Source organism: Scyliorhinus torazame, chromosome 6 (genome assembly GCF_047496885.1).
Source record: "Scyliorhinus torazame isolate Kashiwa2021f chromosome 6, sScyTor2.1, whole genome shotgun sequence".
NCBI lineage: Eukaryota > Metazoa > Chordata > Chondrichthyes > Carcharhiniformes > Scyliorhinidae > Scyliorhinus > Scyliorhinus torazame.
The window spans coordinates 314620083-314646711 of NC_092712.1; the positions used below are offsets into that span (position 1 = coordinate 314620083).

The 26629-nt window shown below is 43.8% G+C and overlaps 1 protein-coding gene across 2 annotated transcripts in view; it reads right to left on the reverse strand.

The window, feature by feature from the left end:
• Nucleotides 1–26629, reverse strand: part of atp2c1 (ATPase secretory pathway Ca2+ transporting 1) — a 146079-nt gene that overhangs the window by 31445 nt on the left and 88005 nt on the right. For both annotated transcript variants that reach the window (XM_072510101.1, XM_072510102.1), the window contains 8 exons: nucleotides 13420–13575; nucleotides 13082–13150; nucleotides 12217–12292; nucleotides 10161–10227; nucleotides 9243–9367; nucleotides 8911–9008; nucleotides 8162–8257; nucleotides 7923–8012 (listed from right to left, as the gene is read on the reverse strand). In XM_072510101.1, coding sequence (XP_072366202.1) covers nucleotides 7923–8012; nucleotides 8162–8257; nucleotides 8911–9008; nucleotides 9243–9367; nucleotides 10161–10227; nucleotides 12217–12292; nucleotides 13082–13150; nucleotides 13420–13575 — 777 coding nt within the window. The remainder of the gene's footprint in view (nucleotides 1–7922; nucleotides 8013–8161; nucleotides 8258–8910; nucleotides 9009–9242; nucleotides 9368–10160; nucleotides 10228–12216; nucleotides 12293–13081; nucleotides 13151–13419; nucleotides 13576–26629) is intronic.

The window sequence follows — 26629 nt, forward strand, 5'->3', positions numbered from 1 at the left end:
CCTCGGGGATCAGTGCTGGGAATTTTACTGATGTGGAGGTTTTGTAGAGGGTACAGAAAAGATTTACCAGGATGCTGGCTGGTCTGAAGGGCATTAGCTATGAGGAGATTGTGACATTATTATTATTAGGAACTCAGTTTGTTCTCATTGGAACGATGGAGGTTGAGATGCGACCTGATAGATGTCGACAAGCTTATGACGGGCATGGACAGAGTGGATAGTCAGAAGCTTTTTCCCAGGGTGGAAGCGTCAATTACTAGGGGGCATAGGTTTAAGGTGCGAGGGGCAAGGTTTAAAGGAGATGTACGAGGCAAGTTTATTACACAGAGTGTGGTGGGAGCCTGGAACTCGCTGCCGGGGGAGGTAGTGGAAGCAGATAAGATAGTGGCTTTTAAGCGGCGTCTTGACAAATATATGAATAGGATGGGAATAGAGGGATTATGGTCCCCGGAAGGGTTTTTGTTTTAGTTCAAACCGGCAGCATGGTCGGTGCAGGTTTGGAGGGCCGAAGGGCCTGTTCCTGTGTTGTAATTTTCTTTGTTCCATTAAACTGATCTAAATACCTCTTAACAAAATTATATGAAGTGAAATTACTTTTGACGGAATTAATTTTACTACCACGCATTAATGATGTGTAATACGAAAACACATCATTTAATTTACTGCACAGAATTAACAAATTGCCACAGAAAGAGATTTAATAAATTATCTAAATGAATTCCTGGCGATAACTGCCTGAAGTATAAAGGAACATTTCATTGGACAGTGTTGACTCAATACGAAGCTGTATTGAGTTGTTGGACCAAATGTCATTGCAGCAAAGTGCTCCAGTATATTGGAAAGCACACATTGTCATATTTATCTGCACAAATAGCTTAGCCAAATAATTAACTTAAAACCGTGCTTCAGTTATAGAAGTCCTTTACCTTTTTACACGAGATGAACAATACACAAGCCCGCCTCAAATTCTAGGCAGCAGATGCCAGCTTCAAAGGCCTACGACTCACATCTGTACATTGATTACACAGTCACTTTCCTATCAGAACTCAATATTTAGATTGTTTCCTGAGACAACACGGGCAGCATGGTGGCACAGTGGTTAGCACTGCTGCCTCACAGCTCCAGGGACCCGGGTGCAATTCCGGCCTTGGGTGACTGTGTGGAGTTTGTACTTTCTCCATGTGTCTGCGTGGGCTTCCTCCGGGTGATCCGGTTTCCTCCCACAGTCCAAAGATGTGTGGGTTAGGTGGATTGGCCATGCTAAATTTCCCCTTAAGAGTCCAAGGATGTACAAGTTAGGTTACGGGGGTAGGGCGGAGGCGGGGGCCTTTCAGACGGTCGGTGCAGACACGATGGGTCGAATGGCCTTCTGCACTGTATGAATTCAACGAGCATGTGGAGATCACGCAAGGATAGCACTGGTTTGGTTCTATGCCTTGTAGATAATAGATTGCTGGCACTTAATTACCAGACTTGAATATGAATATGTTTGTGTTGAGGTAATAAAAAGCAGGTGCTGCCTGAAACAGTGCCCCAGCAAAAAGCAGGAGGGAAGAAAATTGGAGAAAAATATTACAACAGTCACATCCCATTGTATTCATTTATGCATTTTAATTTTTCATATTAAGTCCAAGCTTTTAAAAGCAGTCCAGACATAAGCTAAAGCACATGGTGAGTCTGAAGCAGTATACAGGTATCTGGGATAGCAAGGGTTAATGTAGGACTGTGTACTTTGTCGCCCGGTGTGGCGGAGGGAGACACATGACCGGAGACTAGAAAAAGTGGAGGATTGGACAGTGAACTTGTGTGGAAGCAAGCATAGCGTTAGCTCCTAGCTTGGACTATATCCTGTATAGCCACATAGTTATGTATTATCCCAGAAAACACAATGTTCCACCATACAAAACTCAGAAACCCTTCATGAGACCTTCTGAATACTGAAAATGCAACATGCCGGCAGCTCTTGGAAAAAAGCAGAACCTCAAATAAGCTGGAGCAGAAATTCATAAGCTGAAAAGTTAAAGGAGCAGCATTCTGGACATGAAAGCACCTGACGTTAAGACACAGAGGGAGATCGCCTGAGAGAAGCTACACAGCAGAATTGGAAGCAGAAGGCAGAATTTAAAAAACCTCAATTGTACAGCTGTGGACTCCCATGAGATCATGGAGCTCCTGTTTGAATATCCACAGAGTGCAGAGTAAGAGGGAGTGAGCTAAAAATTAAATTCTTACAGAGAACAAAACATTTTCAGTCTCTTACAAGTCAGAGCAGCCCAATCCCCAAACCCTGTGGCCTGTCCGGGGTGCGAGTTGGGGCCTATGTCACATGGAGGCCAAGCCAAGCCCGTTGCCAAACAAAGGGGGAAATCAGCAGTTTAAAAACCCCAGTCAAAGCCGAGAAATAATGTAAATAATGTTAAGAGCTGCAAATCCATCAATATTACATGGAAGGCACAGAGCAGTCAATTATGTAAATCACTACGCAAAACAAAGACAAAAAAGTTAGGTCTGCCATCGCAAGGAGGGCCTGCCAAAACCCAATATGCATGGGAACCCGTTGAAAAACAGTTTACTGTGGTGCCATCTTTAAAGCTGTACTCTCAAAATATTCTAAACAGTGATGCATAATAAAATCAACTTTTCTAGACCAATTAGGACTGATTCAAGGCTCAGACCAAGCACAAAATTGGGGACATTGGCGCAAGAGATTCCATAGATATTTGGTAGCTTCAGGCCTAGAAGATGACAAAAGCTGATCAAGTGAATTTATTCAGTAGGTCCAGGAGCTAATGATATAGCGAGGCAAGGAATAATCAAATCCTCGGCTAGATTTGGTAAAGTTTTAAAATCATTTGATATATAAACCACATCCCTGCAGCGGTCGAAGAGAGAGCCACGGCCTTGTCAAGAGCAATTAGAAATTGGCAACAAATGCAGGCCTAACCAGCAAAGCCCACATCCTGTATATTAAAATTAAATATATTTTAATCTGAGAAGCAATGAAATCTGAGAGCGAAGTTCAACAAATATGTCCAACAGCCAAGAAAACTGGTAAACTCTTCTGTTAATGAACTGTACAGATTGGCTGAAGGCCGTGACTACGGTGACTTTTAATCAGAACTTATAAGGGACAGAATTAATGTTGGTGTGGCGAACGGTGCCCTTTCAGACATGCTTCAGGCCAAAGGGAGATCTAACTGTAGAAAAGGCCATCTAAATAATCAGTAATTCAAAATCTGTCTACAGCAGCAGTTCACTTTACACGGCGAAAGCAAGCCATGGTACAGAGCAACCCCAACTGTTAAGCTAGTAAAGCAGCAAGCGCCAGATGGACTCCAGGATAAGGGAAGCAATACTGAAATTGACCACAAGAGGGTGGGTGATCATCTCAGCGCTGTGGATTCAAACAACTTAGCACAGCAAAGTCTGTCGATCTCAGCCCAGTGTTTTAATTGCAACTGCCGAGGACACTTTGGAAAGCTAAACAAAACTAAAAACATCCAAACTGCCAGAGGATCCCAAGGCAATTCATAAGATTGAAGTACCACATGAGAAGAGACCCAACCATGCTTCTTGGGTCAGGTCAAGGATCTTTGATTTTATTTTCAGAACATAGATATCCTAGTGAATGGTCACCTCACCAACTTTAAATTGGACAGGGGAGAGCCAGTGTTACAGTGCCTCTCGGAGCCAGTTTGACAGTCCTCTCTGACAAGGAACCATGGCTGAGACACCGCTGGCTAGAAAATGGCATCACTTTATGGGCTTGGTTAAATCCGACTTCTGGTTATAGGCAGGATTCTGGAACCATCAAGGCATTGCAGCAAATACATATTTGGAAGTCATGTACATCATCCATAACCAATCCTTTTCTCTTGAGTAGAGATGCCTATGTTGCCCTTAACCTTCTTAAAAAGGCAAAATACATCAAAACAACCACTAAATAATAATTATTATCATTTTTACAGAACCGCAAGTTCCTGAGAGGCCCAAAAGTAAAGATATTCTCGACTGGCACTTTAGCTCTGAATTGTCTTGAATCTTCACAAAGCTGGTTTGTCCAATTTCTTTGCAAGCGGCAGAAGCCCCTCTTTGGTCAGACCAGCCAGATAGTTATCACGCTGCCTGAAGTAGAAGACAAACAAGAGGATGGACCAGCAACATAAAGATGAGCCCTAACTCAGGCTCCAATCGCTGATGTCCCAATACCCCAAAACACAGTGGCACAGACACTGCAACTTCCAGCCAACACACCCCACTGCAAGATGTTGCTGAAACAAGGGAGCAGTCATTAACCTGCTGCAGTACACCTCAGTGAGGCACGGAAGCACTCAAAGGAACACAAATTGGCCGAGCTGCAAGGTGAGCCCACCTCTAAGACACTTCCACACGACATCCACTCCCACAAGGATCACAGTGGCCCACACACAAAAGGAAACACTAGGCTTGTACCAAGATTGAACAAAGTGAACATTCTCTCTGAAAAGAACAGGATAAACCAGTGGCATGTGAGCAGAAGTTGAGAAACAGAGGTTCAACTCCAAGGAGCGAAATAAGAAAACTAAAAGAAGATAACCAAGCTCCAGAAAGGCAACCTACGACACAACCTCTGAATCAACAAAGTTTTCCCAATCAACAGAATATCTGGAAAAATCGTGAAGCCTCCAGACTGCTGCTAATCTGTAAAGTCAGGGACTTGACAGGGTGGGAAATACATTGGGTAAACTTAATAACGAAGACAGCAGAACAAAGGTTAAGGTACAGGCGCCGGAATGTGGCCACTAGGGGCTTTTCACAGTAACTTCATTTGAAGCCTACTTGTGACAATAAGCGACTTTCATGTGGGTCTGGGTACAGTACTACCCACAATGTGATGTAAAGTGACAAATACCTGAGGCGAGAGAGAGCTGTGGATCGGCAGAGACCTGAGTATCAGGAAGCATGGAGTTCATTTCCTAGCTGGAACTATACCCAATGTGTATTAATAGGAATCGACTATTTCCTGATCGATCTGATTGGTAAAAGGCTATTTAGTGTAAATATTAAGCCCCAGTTTTAATACCCATTTTAAATTGAGGATTTCAGCACTCATAACCTCAGGTCATGATAAAACGCATATCTTCAACAGAGACACAAAAAGCCTGACACATGCATAAACTAATTGGAGATTAAAACAACATTTTTACGAAGCAAAGATGAAAAAGCTATTGTTCTAACAAACATATTTTCAAAGACAGTTTGACATTAAGTAATGAGCTGTACCAGTAGAAACTAGTCTTAATAGCACAGAATCGCATTCCGTAACATACACAAATATTCAAACATGAAACATTCAGAACTTATGTTGCACATTAAGGATTGACAGCTAACCGTCGAATGAAATACATTTGATTCTAACCCAAACCAATTAGGACGACACAGAGGTGGAAATAGATGGCTCAAGACAGATAATATTTCCTATAAACACGATGGTCCGTACGGCCATCTTTATTCCGGGATCATCCTATACTTCGATCTAAACTATTCGCTATCTCTATTTTTCATATTTTCACTTTTCCACTCTAACTCTTGAAGTAAATGCAAGCTGTTTTGCTGTAAGCAAGAAACCATTTCTGTATTATTTTGAAAGTTAAATTGTGTACAAGTTACTTCTCTTTAAGTCCTTTTGCTAGCCGGACTTTATTGAGAATAGATTTAATTTTCTCTCAATTGTAATCAAGGAGAGGCAATAAAAGGTTCTTATTTGCATCCGAGTCGTTTAACTCAAATTTCAACTGAGTTTTAGTGTCGGGAGACCTCACTAATTCCGCATGGTAGATCTCATCATGTATGTACATCGTCATGTGCTACCAATAAACATTTAATATTTAACCATGCAAAATTCAGAACCTCTCCTAAAACTACTAAACGTACAACATACTTGCAATTTTTTTTTTTTTTTAAAAAGCCTTTTATAATCTTCTCTAACAGTATCAAATACTTTTAACCTTTAATATATGAATATTATAAATAATCCCACATTCATAGTTTATTAGTGCACTGAAGATTAAAACTAACTTTTAATTATTTAAAATTGAGCTTTCATCCTATAGTAGCCTTTTTAAAGTACTATATTTTATTTGGCGAAGGACCCACCTACTATTTGCTTAATTAAAAAATGCATAATTTATTAGGCAAATGGGACATGCATTCTCGTTAATAACATTCTGAAATACAGCCATAAAGGAAAAGACAAAGTGACAAGATGATTATGCAACCTTCACAACATTAAAGCAAAACAAAAGTTGGAATGACAGCGTGTCTATGTCTACACAAGTCTACTGCTGACATAGAAATTGTATTTAAAAAAACACTCCAATGAGAGAAAAGCATTGGACTGTCAAATCAACAGATTTTCACTGTTGAAAACTGTCCAGTCTACATAACAATTATCGACATAAAATCTTTATAGACAGAACCAGAAATTGGATAAAACTGATATGTAAGTGCATGTTATCAAATTAGATCTCTCTAATAACATTTTTTACTATCTTGAACTACCAGTTATTTCAATAAATGGAATTGTAATTTTGGAAACTGTTTTGAAGATTTCAGTAAGCCTCCTAACCAAATTGGTTTCCCTATCAAGCGGTCTTAATTTGCATAATCTGAAAATTGCTACTTGGGTACAGTGACATAAAATCAAGACTGCCACAGATACAACACATGCAATAAATAACTCTGCTTTCAGTGTTTAAGGGAGTTGTGGTTACTTTTCAACAACAACTTGTATTTGTTTAGTGTTCCAAGGCACCTAATTGGAAATCAAATCAAATCTGACATTGAGCCACACAGGAGATATTAAGGATGATGGCCAAAAGCTTGGTCAAATAAGTAGGCGTTAAGGGTCATCTTTAAGGAGATAGATGTGCAGAGGTTTGGGATGGAACTCCTGAAGGAGTGGCCTAGGCAGCCAAAGGCACCGCCAATGTTAGAGTAATTAAAATCAGGGATGCCCAAGGGGACTGAATTGGAAATGCAGAAATGTCAGACGATTGTACGAATGGAGATTACAAAAATAGGATGGAGTGAGTTAGTGTAGAAAGCACAAGGATGATGGATGAACATGACCTAGTAATAATCTTTTTTATTATTGTCACAAGTAGGCTTACATTAACACTGCAATGAAGTAACTGTGAAAATCCCCTAGTCGCCACATTCCAGCGCCTGTTCGGGTACACAGAGAGAATTCAGAATATCCAATTCACCTGGGCTGGTTTAGCACACTGGGCTAAATTGCAGGCTTTTACAGCAGACCAAGGCAGGCAAGCAGCACGGTTCAATTCCCGTAACAGCCTCCCCGAAAAGGCACCGGAATGTGGCGACTAGGGGCTTTTCAAAGTTACTTCATTTGAAGCCTACTTGTGACAATAAGCGATTTTCATTTCACAAGCACGTCTTTTGGGACTCGTGGGAGGAAACCCACGCACACACGGGGAGAACGTGCAGACTCCGCACAAACAGTGTCCCAAGCCGGGAATCGAACCTTGGACCCTGGTGCTGTAAAACAACAGTGCTAACCACTGTGCTACCATGCCTGTAAGGTAGAAAATGCTCCAGACATCTCAGTGATACTTCAGAAATTATACACCTAAATTAGACAAAAGCAATCTGGACAATCCCTTGTACAAAACCAAACTATCGAAGGTGCAGGAAATAAAAAATTAAAAAACAGAAAATATTGGAAATGCTCAGCAGGTCATTGACCGGAAATGTTTCTCCCTCCACAGATTCTACCAGACCAGCTGTTTTTCTTCTAAACAATCCTCTGCTGAAAACCATGGACATTTTGGAGAGAAGAATTAAGGAATGCCAATTAATATTCTGAATAATGCATGAGCAATGCCTGAAAATACTGGGTCAGTGATTTCTCAAACATTCACCTTCATTGCAAGAGCAATCAAAGCTCCCTCAGTGGGTCGTCCCATGAGTGTGTCATTTTGAATAACAGCATCATTACATACACAGCCAGCCTGCAAAAAATAAAAGTGGATGCGTAACTATGCAGGAAATATTTTCACAATAAAGCAAATGGAAAATTAACTTGAAAGTGTTAAATAGTACTCATCACACAACACGTTTATTCAGATTTTTTAAACAGATGTGTCAACAATTTTTGTACCTCAACAACTTTAGTTATTGGTGACTTAGAGAAGCCATGAATCACCTCACCATCCATCATTACCTCTCCGTACCTATTATAGCCAACACCAGTAACCTGCAAGGCAAACCGAATAGAACTGAAGAAAACAAAAGCACTTTATTGCTTAAAGCGCACAATCACATTTTACCACAAGCATATTCAAATGTGCAAGTTTAGCCAAAACCCTTAACATGCTTCAGGAGCAGTATAGCCAATGAACAATGCTGAGAACCAAAGCATCATAAATTAGCATAAACACTTGGATCTGTTAGCTTAACATAAACATATTTCAGGATTCTCAATTCTCTGTTCAACTCAAAATGATTGCAGAAAGCATTTCAATTTTTAGTGTTCATTAATGTTTGAATGTTAAAATCAGACAATCTCAAATGTTGCGTCAGGTTTCTACTGTAACGGTAAATGACTGCCCTCTTAGAAAATGAATATGGGAACAGATTTGAGATGTTCGGTTGTTTCTTCTATAACATTTATTTTGGTTCACTTTATTGAACTGCAAATCATATCATCTTCAATACTACATCTCTAAAATGACAAAGTCAATGAGTTCCTATTCTGCATTTCCATGTTAATTTTATGGATCACGAAACATATGGACTTATAATAATGCTGCCAAAGGATCGATGAGCGGCAAAAACACAGGATACCTCATCCTATGATGTGCATGTCATTTAAGTAGGAATTTCAAGACACACTGAAATATTTCTCACCTCAGCATGTTGCCCGTCTGAAGTATAAATGTGAGTCACTGTCATTTCATTCTTTGTCAGTGTCCCAGTTTTATCAGAGCATATTACATTGCAACAACCTAAGAATGTAAATTAGTTTAGGATAGACAAATGGCATACAGCAAATACAATACTTTAATATTTATTACATTTTAATAAACCAGCAATTTAGTACCTTTTTCTATTATATAATACAATTAAAATATTCATGTCAGGTTTTCAATCACTTAACATTTATCATGTAACGATTTTGTAAATTAAAGAGTATGGCAACATTTCTCTGCTGATGTTCAATGTAATGAGGTTTTTTTTACCAAGAGTTTCCACGATTGGAAGTTTCTTCACAATGGCTCTCTTCTTTACCATTCTCATCACACCAAGAGCCAGTGTTACTGTCACTACAATGGGCAAACCCTCTGGTATAGCAGCAACAGCCAAGCTAAAATAAACAGGCAAATTAAAATAGTGAAAGATATCTACAATCTATGATTTTTAAGATGATCGATGATGCTAAAATATGAAGTAAATTTGCATGAACAGTGTTCTGAGCTAACTCTTGGCATGAATAGAATTAAATCACCTTTTGCCTTGCTGCTTTAGAAGGTACTAAAAGGAGCTGAAAAATAAAGGAAGGCGGGCAGTCCATTTTATTGCAGTTTTGCTGTTATTCAGCTCATCGTGCCTGTATTGGCTCTTTGTTATGGTCAGACTTGACTCAGTAGTAGCAGTCTTGCTTGAGTTAGAAGATTGTGTGTTCGAGGTTCAGTCCAAAGACTTAACACATAAACCAGGCTGATTTTTTTTTCCAGAGAGAGTGGTGAACCTTCAGAGATGCCACTTTATGTATGAGACATAAAATTGAGACCCAATCTACATTCTCAGGTGGATTTAAATGTATAATGCAAGAAAGGGGGAGGGAGCTCTCCTGGTGTTAATGTTGGCCAATATTTAACTCTCAACCAAAATAATCAAAACAGATGATTTGTTCTTTTGTCTCATCGTTAGTTGTGGAAAATTGCTGTGTGCAAATTGACTACCATGTTTCCACTTTACAACAGTACTTCTTTGAATGTAAAGCACTATGGGACATCCAAAGATTAGGAAAGACACTATAAAGTCCAAGTTCTTTATTTTATTCTAACTTCACACAATGTCACCCTCCCTATAGCCGTGTTCCCAGCTTCAAATATTTATCTGCTTTTTCTTTAAAAGTTAGAAGACTTAAAACTCACCTCACACCAATAGTGAACATATCAAGAATGTGTTTCCCCTGTAGCCAGCCAACCAGCATAATAACACCTACAGCAGCAGAATACATCACATTTACAGTAAGCCAAATAAGGTTGTTTTGGAAAACTATCGTAATTCTATAATTTCATTTTCAATTTCTATTAACATTTAAGCACTTGTAAATTAAATTGAACACATTAGGATTTGCACATAGTTTGACTGTAATGAAAATAATTTGTTCACCAAAGCTGATCCATCAACAACTTCAATTTCTAGTGTTGCCTTCACATGATGGAAGCCAAGTACTTAATAGTGAAAGACAAAATAGTAGATGCTGTGCAGGAGGGGAAAGAGGGAAAATAGAGGAATCAAGAGAGAAAACTAAGAGTAAAGTCAAAGAGAAGGATTTTAAGCTTTTGAAGATTCTGATCATCAACCTGAAATGTTAATTCTGTATTTCTCTCTCCAAAGATGCTGCTAACCAACTCAACATTTCCAGCATTTTCTGGGTTTTTTTTCAAATTTCCAGCAACCGCTGTACTTTATTATTTTAAGTTGTACTTTTTAAATACAGGGAGCCAGGCAGGCAGCTGGAATAGAAGTAGCAAGGCAGAGATAACTAGGTAGCCGGAGGACCAGTGTAGTGACTGAGCAAATAACTAATAAGGGAGCAATATCAGAGAAATGAAGGATACGTGTAAGGGTAACGATAGCATGAGACATCAAAGGAAGTGTGAAGGCATGGAGGAATTGCAAAAATAGGATGAAACTTTTGAATTGGCAAGGAAAGCCAGTGAAGCTTGGAGGTGGTATGAGTGAAGGTGTGATCTACAAACAAATTCAGATGCATCTGTTTTTTTTTTGTTTTTTTTTTAAAGGAATATACATGATGAATCTTTACCATTAAATAGGTTTTGTATTTCAGAGAGATGCTGGTTAGAGAAATACTTTGAAAATTCACTGAGATTTGGACATCTTAAATCCAAAATCACCACAAATAGATTGCAACCTCACACGGCATTCAAACTGCATTGTAGTGTACCATTAAACATTATGCTTTATCCGGATTAATATTTATATGTTTGGCACAAGTGGAATAAATTATGTCAGTGAAATAAAATTTAAGTTTCAATTACAGCACTGATCATAATTCTCGGATGACAAGTTATTAGATTAGTCCTCTTGTAGTCGTAATACATTTCCTATTTGTTTTCATAGCATATGACTTCTTCATATTAAAATAAAACTGCACGTTTCTGGTAAGTTGTTGCAGGTTGAAAAGAAATAACAGCTTCTGGGGCTGCTTGCAGGATCAAAGTCTTTTTAAGGTGCTTAACAAAGCCTAGACTCAGTGTGCTCAGCTTCCTAAATCTATTCAGACTACCTTTATTGAACATTTTGGAGTCCAAATACAAAACTGTGAACAACCTAAATGAAAACAAATCTTCAAGTAACAGCATACTAAATTGCAAGTTCTGAAATTCGCACTTTAATCTGCAAGAGTAGAGGATTGCAAAATTTGAACAGTACATTATGCCTTGCACTCAATGGCCAGAATCCTTTGGTCCCACCAGCAGCCTGCATTGCCACGGGCAAGACAGGAAGATTTAGAGAGCCGTTGACTTTTAGCAGCTGTCCAAATTTTACTGTCCAGTCCATGCCTGCCCAAAAGGAAAATCGTGTGGGGGAGTTTAACATCTACTAAAATCAATACAGAGTCAAGCTGAGCTCTAATACAGTTACATTCTTGGATATCAGTTTAACCATGTGCTACAATAAGTTTTTGCTCTGTGTTAATTAGCTGATAAATAAGTATAGCTCCCGTAAAAACGAGGGAGTAGCAGCATTTTGTAATGCTTTTAACATTCAAAGCTTAGTGTATAACTTTTAACAAATCCAACCTAATTGCTGCATTCTTTGTGTATTTAAACTGACGATTTTATTTTGCATTTCATATTTAATTTTATAACACTTAAAAAATCCCATCGTAGCTCAAAATAGACCTCAACAGCACAATTCCAAACTGATACAATTTTAAATCCAAATTCTTCTTCTTACCTATAATGACAAAAGAATACAGTGAAAGTTGTTTTCCAAGCAGGTCCATGCTTTTCTGTAGTGGTGTTTTCGGGGCCTCAAGAAGCAGACAAATTGGAAGTATAAGTAAATAATTTAAACTGTAGTGCATGATAACATTGCAGTCCATGATAACTTAATTTTAAAACTGTTCCTTCCCCATTTACCTTTTCCATCTCAGACCCAACCACAGCACTTCCCAAAGTGACTGTGCATGGGATCATGGCAAGGGTCTTTATCACTGAGCCTCTGCTATTCGGAAGAGGTGCTAAGTGAAGGTGAAGTACTTTTACTGAAAGGACATACATGATCAAGTGAACAGTCACCTTCAGACTTCTTGCACCTCTCCCAGCAGAAATACTTTTCTCATTCTTCAGTCGGACTGTGTTCAAGAGGGGACAGCTTAAAAGTATCTCTAACTGAATGTTTCCAAAATTTCTAAGTAAAAGGTTTTTAGCCTCAAAACTAAGCCGGTCAGTTCACCCTAATGGAATCCTTAATAGCACATCACAGAATGGTGCATGGTTTCACAAAATAGCAGTCATTTTTTATGAACATATACATATTTGTTAAACTCTTGACAGATGCCATAACACTCTTGATGTAACAAAGATCTATCTCTTGAAATATGCCTGGAGTGTATGAACTTATCAACCTGAAGAAACTTATTAATACAGACTTTCGAAATAAAAATTCTCAACCAATAACCTTGAAGACACGTACTTACGAAACTATCATTCTCAACCTGTACCTTCACAAATTAGGTCCCATGCTGTCCTAATAGAAAAACTCAATGCTGTAATTTATAAACATTTATAATACCAAAGTGACTAATTTTAAAACTTACTTCTTCGGCTTGCATCATTTTAAAAACTTCTCCAAATTCAGAGTTTTCCCCTGTTCCAATCACAATTCCCTGCAAAACCACACAAATATTAGAAGTTATATGTAATTTATCGTAACAATCGATTTCTGATGCAAATCAGTCTAGAGGATATGAGATATGAGGTATATATGCCATTACATTCAGGGAAATAATGGTGCAAATCAAACTGTAAGTTACACAATAATACGCTAAAGAATTCTGATTTAAAAATAATCAATATTTAACAGAAATACCTGATCAAATCATACCCCATCATCTTCATGCTTAAGAGTAGGATTATGAGCTATACTTAAAATTACCTTAGCTCTGCCACATCTAACCAATGTGCCCATGAAAGCGATATTGTTTCTGGATGTGAGGTCGCCATTAGTTGCTGCTGACTGTGGGGTCGTTGATTTTGAACATGGAGAGGTCTCTCCTGTGAGGCTTGACTCATCAATGGAAGTATCCACAACCTTAAGAAAAAAGAACATTAAAACATTAAGAAAACAAGATAATTTATGCTCCCAGAAAATATTCTCTCATCTTTCATTCACTACTCTTGACAGTGCTGGCGCTGAATTTATTGCAAGCAACTGAGCTTGTTTCTGTGCTTACCCAATGTTCTCACATGGACATTCCCGAAAAGAGGTCACAGTGATTTAAACAGGCCACCCCCCATGTCACTGTTGTCCAGTAGCCAGGTCTGGGGAGTGAGTGAACTTGAGAGCAGAAGACTCAGGTGGAAAAGAGACATGAAGGGAAGCGGGGGAAAGATTGCGTGCCTTCAACATAAGGTACGTTCAGGTGATCATTAATATATATTTTAGGACTAAACTGAATCCTTGCCCTTTCAGAACACACCTATGTGATTTTCAACCGGCTAAGATCATTTAGATTCTAATATTTTTATGTGGGTAGGCAGTGGCATTATGGTAGTATGACTGGACTAGTCATCCAGAGGCCCTGGTTAACACTCTGAGGAAATGGGTTCAAAGCCCATCACCGCAGCTGGTGGAATTTAAATTCAATTATTAAATCTGCAATTAAAAGCTAGTCTATTGGATTTCCGGTTGCAGCGATGCACTGCTAAGCCGCACGTTTCGACAGCTCCCGTTCTAACGGACTTTTGGGCTCTTTTCAGGAGCCCCAACGGAAATTTTTTCAGACCAAACCCAGTGCGGGGTGACGAAGGAAGGTGTCCCCCCGGGTGTGTATGGAAAGGATCGGTGGTAGTGGCCAGATTGCGAAGGATCCTTTGGAGCAGCGGCAGAGAAGAGAAGGAAGAAGCAAGATGGCGGCGGATGGAGCCCAGACAACATGGGGCCCGGACCAGCAGGAATTCCTCCAACGGTGTGTGGAGGAATTAAAGAAGGAGGTGCTGGCGCCGATGTTATTGGCAATCGAAGGGCTAAAAGAAACACAAAAGACCCAGGCGATAGAGCTCCGTGGGGTGAAGTCAAAGGCATCCGAAAACGAGGATGAGATACAGGGCCTAGCGGTAAAAATGGAGACGCACGAGGCGCTACATAAGAGGTGTATCGAAAGGGTCGAAGTCCTGGAGAACAGCTCGAGGAGGAAGAACCTCCGGATTCTGGGTCTCCCCGAAGGAGCGGAGGGAGCTGACGTTGGGGCTTATGTGAGCACGATGCTCCATACGCTAATGGGAGCTGAGACCCCCTCGGGCCCCCTGGAGGTGGAAGGGGCTCACTGGGTGCTTGTGAGAAGAACAAAGGCTGGAGAACTACCAAGGGTGATAGTGGTGAGATTTCACCGCTTCACTGACAGAGAGGCTGTTTTGAGCTGGGCCAAGAAGGTACGGAGTAGCAAGTGGGAGGATGCGGTGATACGAGTGTATCAGGACTGGAGCGCGGAGGTGGCGAGAAGGAGGGCAAGCTTTAATTGGGCCAAGGCGGTGCTTCACAAGAAGAAAATAAAGTTTGGGATGCTGCAGCCGGCACGATTGTGGGTCACGCACCAAGGCAAACATTACTACTTTGAAACGTCGGATGAGGCATGGACCTTCATTCAAGAAGAGAAACTGGACCAGAACTGAGGGACTGATGCTGGGGGGGAGACGACGAGGTCGATGCATAGAAATGTAAATTGGGGAATGGGAGGTTCACAGTATCGAGACGATAGACGGAGATTTTTTCTCCTCTTGACGAGGGGACACTGAGAAATGTGGGCGCTGGTGGAAAAAGGGACAGAGGGGGGATGGGGGAGCTGCGCCATAGGGGGCGGGGCCGATCCAGGAAAGCGCTTTTTTTTCCCGCGCTAGGGAGATGATGGCGGGAAGATAGGCGCAGGAAGGAAGAGAGTTCCACGCACAGGGGGGGTCAAGGAGAGAGCGGGGGAAGCCGGGGTCAGTTAGAGTTAGCTGACTTTCGGAAGCATCATGGGGGAGTAACCATGCTAGATGGGGATCTAGCGGGCGGGGGGGGGATCAACTGGGTTGCTGCTGCTGGGAGCGAGAGGGAGCTGGCAAGAGAAGAGGTGGTCGGGACGGTGTGGCCCCCCAATCCGGCTGATCACGTGGAATGTGAGAGGCCTAAATGGGCCGATTAAGAGGGCCCGAGTGTTCGCGCACTTAAAAAGACTGAAGGCAGATGTGGTCATGCTTCAGGAGACGCATCTGAAGGTGGCGGATCAGGTTAGGTTAAGGAAAGGATGGGTGGGACAGGTGTTCCACTCAGGGTTGGACGTGAAAAATAGAGGGGTGACGATATTGGTGGGGAAACGGGTGTCGTTCGAGGCTAGGAATATAGTGGTGGACAACAGGGGTAGATATGTGACGGTGAGTTGTAGATTGCAGGGAAAGGAGGTCGTGCTGGTAAATGTATATGCCCCGAACTGGGATGACGTGGGATTTATGAAGCGGATGCTGGGACGTATCCCGGACCTGGAGGTGGGAAGCTTGGTAATGGGGGGGGGGGGATTTCAATACTGAGCTGGATCCAGGTTTAGATCGGTCTAGATCCAGGACCGAAAGAAGGCCGGCAGCGGCCAAGGTGCTTAGGGGGTTCATGGAGCAAATGGGTGGAGTGGATCTGTGGAGATTTGCTAGGCCGTTGGCCAAAGAGTTATCCTTTTTCTCCTATGTCCACAAGGTATACTCACGAATAGATTTCTTTATTTTGAGCAGGGCACTGATATCGAAGGTGGCAGGAACGGAGTATTCAGCCATAGCCGTTTCAGACCATGCCCCGCACTGGGTGGATCTGGAATTAGGAGAGGAGAGGGAGCACGACTGGATGTGGGATTATTGGCGGATGAGTGGGTCTGTGGAAGGGTGCTGGGATGTATTGAGAGGTACCTGGAGGCCAATGATGATGGTGAGATCCAGGTGGGGGTAGTATGGGAAGCGCTGAAGGCGGTGGTTAGGGGAGAGTTGATCTCCATTAGGGCTTACAAGGAGAAAAAAAGAGGGCAAAGAAAGGGAGAGATTAGTGGGGGAGATTTTGAGGGTGGATAAAAGATATGCGGAGGCCCCGGACAAAGGACTATATAGAGAGAGGCGAAGACTTCAGACGGAGTTTGACCTGCTGACCACAGGAAAGGCAGAGGCACAGTGGAGGAAGGCACAGGGGATGAGATACGAATATCGGGAAAAGGCGAGCCGGCTGCTGGCCCACCAACTCCGCAAGAGGATAGCGGCGAGGGAAATTGGGGGAGTCAGGGATGAAACGGGAACCACTTAGCGGAGAGCAGGGAAGGTAAATGAGGTGTTTAAGACCTTTTATGAGAGGCTATATAGGTCCCAACCCCCGGAGGGAAAAGAGGGAATGCAACAGTTTCTGGACCAACTAAGGTTCCCGAGGGTGGAGGAGCAGGAGGTGGCAGGTCTGGGGGCGCCAATTGAGGTGGAGGAGGTGACTAAAGGGCTGGGGAACATGCAGGCAGGGAATGCCCCGGGACCAGACGGGTTCCCGGTGGAATTTTACAGGAAATATGTGGACTTGTTGGCCCCGCTGCTGGCGAGAACCTTTAACGAGGCCAGAGAAGGGGGGACTCTACCCCCGACAATGTCGGAGGCGACAATATCACTAATCCTGAAGCGGGATAAAGATCCGCTGCAATGCGGGTCAGATAGGCCTATCTCACTCCTGAATGTAGACGCCAAGCTGCTGGCAAAGGTGCTGGCGACGAGGATCGAGGATTGTGTCCCGGGGGTGGTGCATGAAGACCAGACAGGGTTTGTAATGGGGAGACAACTGAATGTCAACGTGCGACGGCTGTTGGGGGTGATAATGATGCCCCCAGCGGAGGGGGAGGCAGAGATAGTGGTGGCGATGGATGCAGAGAAGGCATTCGATAGGGTAGAGTGGGAGTATCTATGGGAGGTGTTGAGGAGGTTTGGGTTCGGGGAGGGGTTTGTCAGTTGGGTCAAACTCCTATACGGGGCCCCAGTGGCAAGTGAAGTCACAAATCGGCAAAGATCGGAGTATTTTCGATTACATAGGGGAACAAGGCAGGGGTGCCCGCTGTCCCCATTACTGTTCGCGTTGGCAATTGAACCACTGGCCATAGCGTTGAGAGACTCTAAGAAATGGAGGGGGGTGGTTCGAGGGGGAGAGAAACATAGAGTGTCACTCTACGCAGATGACCTACTGCTATATGTGGCGGATCCTGTAGAGGGGATGACAGAGTTTATGCAGATATTGAGGGAGTTAGGAGATTATTCGGGATATAGGCTAAATATGGGGAAGAGTGAGCTTTTCGTAGTACACCCTGGGGATCAGGGAAGAGGAATAGACGCCCTGCCGTTAAGGAGAGTGGAAAGGAGCTTCCGATATTTGGGGATTCATGTAGCCAGGAGCTGGGGAACTCTACACAAACTCAATCTGACGCGGCTGGTGGAGCAGATGGAGGAGGATTTCAAGAGGTGGGATATGCTGTCGCTCTCACTGGCGGGCAGAGTGCAGGTGGTAAAAATGATGGTCCTCCCAAGGTTTCTTTTTGTGTTTCAATGTCTCCCATTCTGATTACTAAGGCCTTTTTCAAGAAAATAGACAGGAGTGTTATGAGTTTCGTGTGGGCAGGGAAGACCCCGAGGGTAAGGAGGGGGTTCCTGCAGTGCAGCAGGGACAGAGGGGGATTGGCGTTGCCGAATCTGGACGACTACTACTGGGCCGCCAATGTGGCGATGGTTTGTAAGTGGATGAGGGAGGGAGAGGGGGCAGCGTGGAAGAGGCTGGAGATGGCGTCCTGTAAGGGAACGAGCCTAAAGGCGCTGGTGACGGCGCCGCTACCGCTTTCCCCGAAAAGGTATACCACAAACCCAGTGGTGGTGGCAACCGTAAGGATCTGGGGGCAATGGAGGCGACACAGTGGGGTGACGGGAGCCTCGGTGTGGTCCCCGATCAGGAATAACCATAGGTTTGTCCCAGGAAGGATGGACGGAGGGTTCCAGAGCTGGCATCAGGCAGGATTTAGGAGAATGAGAGACTTGTTTATTGACAGGGAGTTTGCGAGCCTGGGAGCGCTGGAGGAAAAGTATGAGTAGCCCCCGGGGAATATCTTTAGATACATGCAAGTGAGGGCCTTTACGAGGCAACAGGTGAGGGAATTTCCGCTGCTCCCGACACAGGGGATCCAGGCTAGAGTGATTTCCAGGGTATGGGTCGGGGAGGGCAAAGTGTCCAAAATCTATCAGGAGATGAGAGACGAGGGGGAGGCGCTGGTAGAGGAGCTGAAGGGAAAATGGGAAGAAGAGCTGGGGTAGGAGATTGAGGAGGGGCTGTGGGCTGATGCCCTAAGTAGGGTAAATTCCTCTTCCTCGTGTGCCAGGCTTAGCCTGATACAATTCAAGGTTCTACACAGAGCACACATGACGGGAGCGAGACTGAGCAGGTTCTTCGGAGTGGAGGACAGGTGCGGAAGGTGCTTGGGTAGCCCGGCGAACCACACACATGTTCTGGCCGTGTCCGGCACTGGATGAGTACTGGAGGGGAGTGGCAAAGGTGATTTCAAAGGTGGTGAAGGTCCGGGTCAAGCCAGGCTGGGGGCTAGCTATATTTGGGGTAGCGGAAGAGCCGGGAGTGCAGGAGGCGAAAGAGGCCGATATTCTGGCCTTTGCGTCCCTGGTAGCCCGGCGAAGGATCCTACTAATGTGGAAGGAAGCGAAACCCCCCGGTGTGGAGGCCTGGATAAACGATATGGCAAGGTTCATAAAACTGGAACGGATGAAGTTTGCGTTGAGAGGATCGGTTCAGGGGTTCTCCAGGCAGTGGCAACCGTTCCTTGACTATCTCGCGGAACGTTAAGGGGAAATAGATCGTCAGCAGCAGCAGCCCAGAGGGGGGGGGGGGGGGGGGGGGGGAAGCACTATATATTTTTTGTTACTTTGTTAGTTCACTATTTTATTTAAATAATGTTACTTATTAGCTATTGTGTTATTTTTATGTTGATTTGTAAAGTGGAAAAATTCTGTTTGAAAAATTTAATAAAATATATATTTTTTTAAAAGCTAGTCTATTGGTGTCCATTGTTGATTGTCGTAAAAAACTTCACTTATGTTCTTTGAAGGAAAGAAATCCGCCATGCTGAGCTGGACTGGCCTACATGTGACTCCAGACCCACTGCAATTAGTCGACTCTTAAATGTCCTAGGAAGCCACTCAGTTGTATCAACAAAGTCCAAGGGAAATGAAATTGGTTGGGCCACCTGGCATCAACCTAAGCACTGGAAACAACATCCTACCCTTGTTGACTCTCCAAAATCCAGCAAGGAGGTTGAGGTGGCTGCTTGTGCCAAAACTGGGAGAGCTGTTTCACAGAATAGTCAAGCACCAGCCTGACGTGATCAAACTCATGGAATCATACCTTACAAACTATGTCCCAGACATCACCATTCCTGGGTTATTTCCTGTCCCACCAACCACCCAGTGGTATACAGTCAGGAGGGAGTTACGCTGGGAGTCGTCTACATCAACTCTGGACCCCATGAAGTTTCATGGCTCAGGACAAACATGGGCAAGCAACCCTCAGAGTAACCTCTAGGTAGCACCAATACTAATCGAGCTGACTGAATCCTTTTTTTAAAAAAAATATTTTTTATTCAAGTTTTTTGGCCAAACATAACAATACGTAGTGTTTCTTTTACACAACAATAAAGCAATATAAATAACCGTGGCCAGTTTTAAACAGATAAATAAGTAATATATAAACAAAAACAGAAACAAAACTAAATGGCAACTGCCTTGTCCAAAATAAATACTCTCCAAAAATACAATCCAACAATCCAATATACAATTACATATACCAAATACCTATACATATACAATAACATCCCTGAGAATCCGTCCGATTCCTCCCCCCCACCCTCCCCCCTGGGTTGCTGCTGTTATCTACTTCTTTTCCATTCCCTCTATCTTTCTGTGAGGTAGTCGACGAACGGTTGCCACCGCCTGGTGAACCCCTGAGCCGAACCCCTTAACACGAACTTAATCCGTTCTAACTTTATGAACCCTGCCATATCGTTTATCCAGGTCTCCACCCCCGGGGGTTTGGCTTCCTTCCACATTAACAATATCCTGCGCCGGGCTACAAGGGACGCAAAGGCCAACACGTAAGCCTCTCTCGCCTCCTGCACTCCCGGCTCTTCTGCAACCCCAAATATAGCCAACCCCCAGCTTGGTTTAGCTGACTGAATCCTAAAGGACATCGCTGCTATACTGGGACTTCAGCAGGTGGTGAGGGAAAATCATATTTGATCTCATCCTCACCAATCTACCTGTTGCAGATGCATCTGCACAACACACAATCCTTGTGGAGATGAAGTCCTGTCTTCAAATTCAGAATAGCCTCCATTATATTATGTAGAATAGCAAAATGGGATAGATCTCAAACAGATCTAGCAACTCAAAACTGTGCCTTAAGAGATGCTGTAGGCCGTCAGCACCAGCAGAGTTGTATACACACCACAATCTGCAACCTCATGGCCTGGTAATTCCCCATTAACATGAAGGTAGGGGATCAACCCTGGATCAATGAAGGGTGCAGGAGGGCATGCCAGGAGCAGCAGGCATACCTAAAAATGAGCTGATAACCTGGTAAACTACAACACAGGACTACTTGCATGCCAAACCGCAGAAGCAGCTAAATATATAGTTAAGCAATCCCACAACCAACAGATCAAATCTACGCTTTGCAGTCTTGCCACATCCAGTTCTGAATGATGTTAAGACAATTACACAACTAACAGGAGGAGAAGGCTGCACCAATATTCTCATCCTCAACAACAAGGGAGCCCAGCACATCAGCCAAAAGACAAGGTTGAAGCATTTGCAGCTATCTTCAGCCAGAAGCGCCAAGTGGATGATACATTGCGGCCTCCTCCAGAGGTCCCCACTGTCACAGATGCCAGTCTTCAGCCAATTCAATTCACTCCACGTGATATCAAGAAACAGCTGGAGGCACTGGATACTGCAAAGGCTTTGGGCCATGACAATAATCCAGCAATAACACTGAAGATTCGCACTCCAGAATTAGCCACACCCCTAATCAAGCTGTTTCAGTGCAGCATCAACAGAGGCATCTATCCAGCAAAGTGAAAAATGCCCCAGGTATGCCTGTCCACAAAAAGTAGGGCAAAACCAACCCAGCCAATTACTTCCCCATCAGTCTATTGCGAGGGGCAAGGTTTAGAGGAGATGTATGAGGTAAGTTTTTTTTTTAACACAAGAGGGTAGTGGGTGCCTGGAACTCGCTGCCGGAGGAGGCGGTGGAAGCAGGGACGATCGTGACGTTTAAGGGGCATCTTGACAAATACATGAATAGGATGGGAATAGAGGGATACGGACCCCGGAAGTGTAGAAGAGTTTAGTTTAGACGGGCAGCATGGTCGGCGCAGGCTTGGAGGGCTGAAGGGTCTGGTCCTGTGCTGTACTTTTCTTTGTTCTACTGTGGCTACAAGATGATCAGGTCAGAAGCTGGGAATTCTGTGGCAAGTAATTCACATCCCGACTCCCAAAGCCTGTCCTATCGCTACAAGACACGTGGGGAGACAGAGAGCAGACTCGGTTCAGTAGTGGGGAGACAGAGAGCAGACTCGGTTCAGTAGTGGGGAGACAGAGAGCAGACTCGGTTCAGTAGTGGGAAGACAGAGGTCAGACTCGGTGCAGTAGTGGGGAGACAGAGAGCAGACTCGGTTCAGTAGTGGGGAGACAGAGAGCAGACTCAGTTCAGTAGTGGGGAGACAGAGAGCAGATTTGGTTCAGTAGTGGGGAGACAGAGAGCAGACTCAGTTCAGTAGTGGGAAGACAGAGGGCAGACTCAGTTCAGTAGTGGAGAGAGAGAGAGCAGACTCGGTTCAGTAGTGGGGAGACAGAGAGCAGACTCGGTTCAGTAGTGGGAAGACAGAGGGCAGACTCGGTGCAGTAGTGGGGAGACAGAGAGCAGACTCGGTTCAGTAGTGGGGAGACAGAGAGCAGACTCAGTTCAGTAGTGGGGAGACAGAGAGCAGATTTGGTTCAGTAGTGGGGAGACAGAGAGCAGACTCAGTTCAGTAGTGGGAAGACAGAGGGCAGACTCAGTTCAGTAGTGGGGAGAGAGAGAGCAGACTCGGTTCAGTAGTGGGGAGACAGAGAGCAGACTCAGTTCAGTAGTGGGGAGACAGAGAGCAGACTCAGTTCAGTAGTGGGAAGACAGAGGGCAGACTCAGTTCAGTAGTGGGAAGACAGAGGGCAGACTCGGTGCAGTAGTGGGGAGACAGAGAGCAGACTCGGTTCAGTAGTGGGGAGACAGAGAGCAGACTCAGTTCAGTAGTGGGGAGACAGAGAGCAGATTTGGTTCAGTAGTGGGGAGACAGAGAGCAGACTCAGTTCAGTAGTGGGAAGACAGAGGGCAGACTCAGTTCAGTAGTGGGAAGACAGAGGGCAGACTCGGTTCAGTAGTGGGGAGACAGAGAGCAGACTCGGTTCAGTAGTGGGGAGACAGAGAGCAGACTCGGTGCAGTAGTGGGGAGTCAGAGAGCAGACTCGGTTCAGTAGTGGAGAGACAGAGAGCAGACTCGGTTCAGTAGTGGAGAGACAGAGAGCAGACTCGGTTCAGTAGTGGGGAGACAGAGAGCAGACTCGGTTCAGTAGTGGGGAGACAGAGAGCAGACTCGGTGCAGTAGTGGGTCTCAATCTGTGGACTAACCAGATTTGGAGAAAAGGAACAAGTGTGTGATTGGTTGGTGAATCTTGCTTGCTTTGCTGAAGAACTGGTACAATTTAGCGGTAACTGAAGGTTTTATTAGTATTAAGGTTTTTGTAGTAGTACTAAAATTTATTTGGTTTATTAATCCAAATTAATGAACTGAAAAATTAATTATTGACACAACTGTTTAAATAGCAGGCTTATAGAAAAACATACAAGTTTTACATCACTCTTAAGTAACTAACTTGGTGAGCAAGTCTACATTACTTTGTAGTTTATCATCATAGAATTTACAGTATAGAAGGAGCCCATTTGGCCCATCTAGTCTGCACCGGCCCTTGGAAAGAGCATCCCATTTAAGACCACACCTCCATCCTATCCCCATAACCCAGTAATCCCACCTAACCTTTAACTTTTGGACACTAAGGGGCAAATTAGCACGGCCAATCCACCTAACCTGCACATGTCTGGATTGTGGGAGGAAACCAGAGCACCCGGAGGAAACCCACACCGACACAGGGAGGACGTGCAGACTCCACACAGACAGTGACCCAAGCCGGGAATCGAACCTGGGACCCTGGAGCTGTGAAGCAACTGTGCTAACCACTGTGCTGCCCATTAGGAATTAGACGGAGGAGCTCACTTTTCATCCGGGACCAAGTGGCCACCTTCTGTACTGTAAACGTTCTACGATTCTAAAAGCTGCAGCCAGATTAGTGTTTAACTTAAATATTAAGTTTTAGCTGGGAAAATTTCCATTTGAATTGCATAATTTTTCTTTAAAAAGATCTAGCAAGGGTAAACAGCCTCCCTCTCTTCACTGAGAAATTTGCAAAAGGAGGAAACATTCTGAAAGTGCCTCTCACAGCCATTCAAGTGGTAGAAGCATTATGTTTCCTTGGCCACCACCAATATTGTTTTAAAGAACTCTATACACAGTACAAGAACAACTTGGCAAAAACTTATTTTCTAAACTTTTCTTGCTCATTTGAGGAGATACTGGGACACTAAACTGGCCCAAAGCCAAGTCTTCTAAGTCCACAGCCACCCGAGATTAACCTCCAATGTCATCTGCAGTTTCCTGGGCTATAAGTCAGCAACTTTCCATCAGTTATACTGTAACCACACTGCACAAGAACACTGGGAGGCAAAAACACACTGTTCAGATACCAAGAGGACATTCAAGGGTGAAAAGACCATAAGACCATAAAGCATAGGAGCAGAATTAGGCCACTCGGCCCATCGAGTCTGCTCCGCCATTCGATCATGGTTGATATGTTTCTCATCCCCATTCTCCTGCCTTCTCCCCATAACCCCGATCCCCTTATTAATCAAGAACTATCTAACTCTGTCTTAAAGACACTCTGTGATTTGGCCTCCAGAACCTTATGCGGCATAGTTCCATAGATTCATTACCCTCTGGCTGAAGAAATTCCTCCTCATCTCTGTTTTAAAGGATCGTCCCTTTAGTCTGAGATTGTGTCCCCTTCTAGTTTTTCCTGCAAGTGGAAACATCCTCTCCATGTCCATTCTATCCAGGCCTCGCAATGTCATAGACCCAGAGTCCTCAACCATTCCTCATACGACAAGCCCTTCATTCCAGGGACCATTCTGGTGAACCTCCTCTGGACCCTTTCCAAGGCCAGCACACCCTTCCTTAGAAACGGGGCCCAAAACTGCTCACAATACTCCAAATGGGGTCTGAACAGAGCCTTATATAGTCTCAAAAGTACATCCCTGATGACATTGTCCTTTGTATGCAATGTGGAATGCTTTCATTAGAATCTAGGTTTGGAATGTTTACTTTATCATGGCTTTTATTATTGCATTGTTGCCAAGTTAGAGGGAGAGTACGGTGTTGGACTGTTGGTGAATGGCGAATTGTGAATACAGAAATCAATATGCCACTGTGAGTTCTTCACATATAGCCCAGGCGGAAAGGGGCTTTCTATGTTCCTCCCTTTTTCTTATTCTTCTCCTGCCCCTGAACTGTTTTCTGCAAGTTGATGTCAAAAATGTCTGCTCATGATAGCAAAGTTGTACAGCATATCACCACAAATCTTCACACGCGCTCTCCCAAGTACTCCAGAGGGGTCTAGGCAGTGCAAATGTTATTTCAGCAATATCATATTTCTTGTACCAACATGGCCTTCATGTTATGTATGTTGCATACGTGAGCATGGGTCACGCACCAATCATCAACCATAATCGTCAGCAAATAGCCCAGCCACTCTTCGGTTTGCCACGGTAGCTCAAATGCAGGCAGTACAGTGGACGAACACAAACTGAAGGCATGATTCAGCCAGGATACTGTTCATTTGAGCTGCAGAACTAACTGTTATGATATTCAAACACACACATCATGATAGATAGACCAACAGACCAATTAGTACACATAACACGACAGCCAATCACAGACAAGAGCAGACAGTATAAGACAAGAAACAGAACACCTGGTGGCCAGTCCATCTGGGGACAAGGACAAGGACAGGACCTGATTAACAAGACACAGTCACCACGTGCTGAGTACCAAGACAGATCTGTAAATAACAAGTTGGAATAAAACTGCGTTGTACCAATCGCAACCGTGTTGGTTCATCTGTACCTCAGAGCACCCAACACCACACTAACTGCCTGTGGTCACATCCTAGCTGCATACTAAGGAAGTGGAATTTCCTTCAGTTCTAGTAAAGAGCAGAGATGACATGTGACACCCCTCACTATAGGGAATCTTGCAAACAGTGTACTCATTTCACCTGCTTGTCTCAGCCAAAAGAGAATTATATAGAGTTCCGGTGACCTGCCTTACTCGACAATTGGCAGCAAACCGTGAGATGCTTCAAATAAATTTAGCTCCAGCCTGAAAGGAGACAGATTCATAAAAGTTCACTACCAGTCACATTCACTGCCACTGACAATGCAGTCCTCGCCCTGCTTTGAGGTTGCAACTTTGCGGCTGTAGCCGTTGGGAGATTTCAGCGAGCATGTCCACCGCAGCTGGATCACACATTATGCCTTGCCAAGGTTTAGGTAGGAGAATTGCTCCCAAACACCCTGGGCAGATATTGCCTCTTATTTCTTCTCCCTTTCCTCTTCCACCTCCCTCTTATAGCAGCTTGCCCTGTTCCATGTAACCTCTGTTCCTTTTCCAATTTATGCTGCATTCCAAGCAGAATGCCTGCATCCGAGTGTGGGAGCAATTGATTTGTTAAGTCTTGAAATCAGGACAAATCTCTCAGTACCGAACACACTACTTCCTACATACCATTGCAATTTTAAAGTACTACAAGAAGCCCTAAACACTTGTGAAATCGCAGCAACAGCCAGAAAAAGATAAATGAACTAGCAACTAACCTGCACATAGTTAATGATCCCTTTGAATCGCACT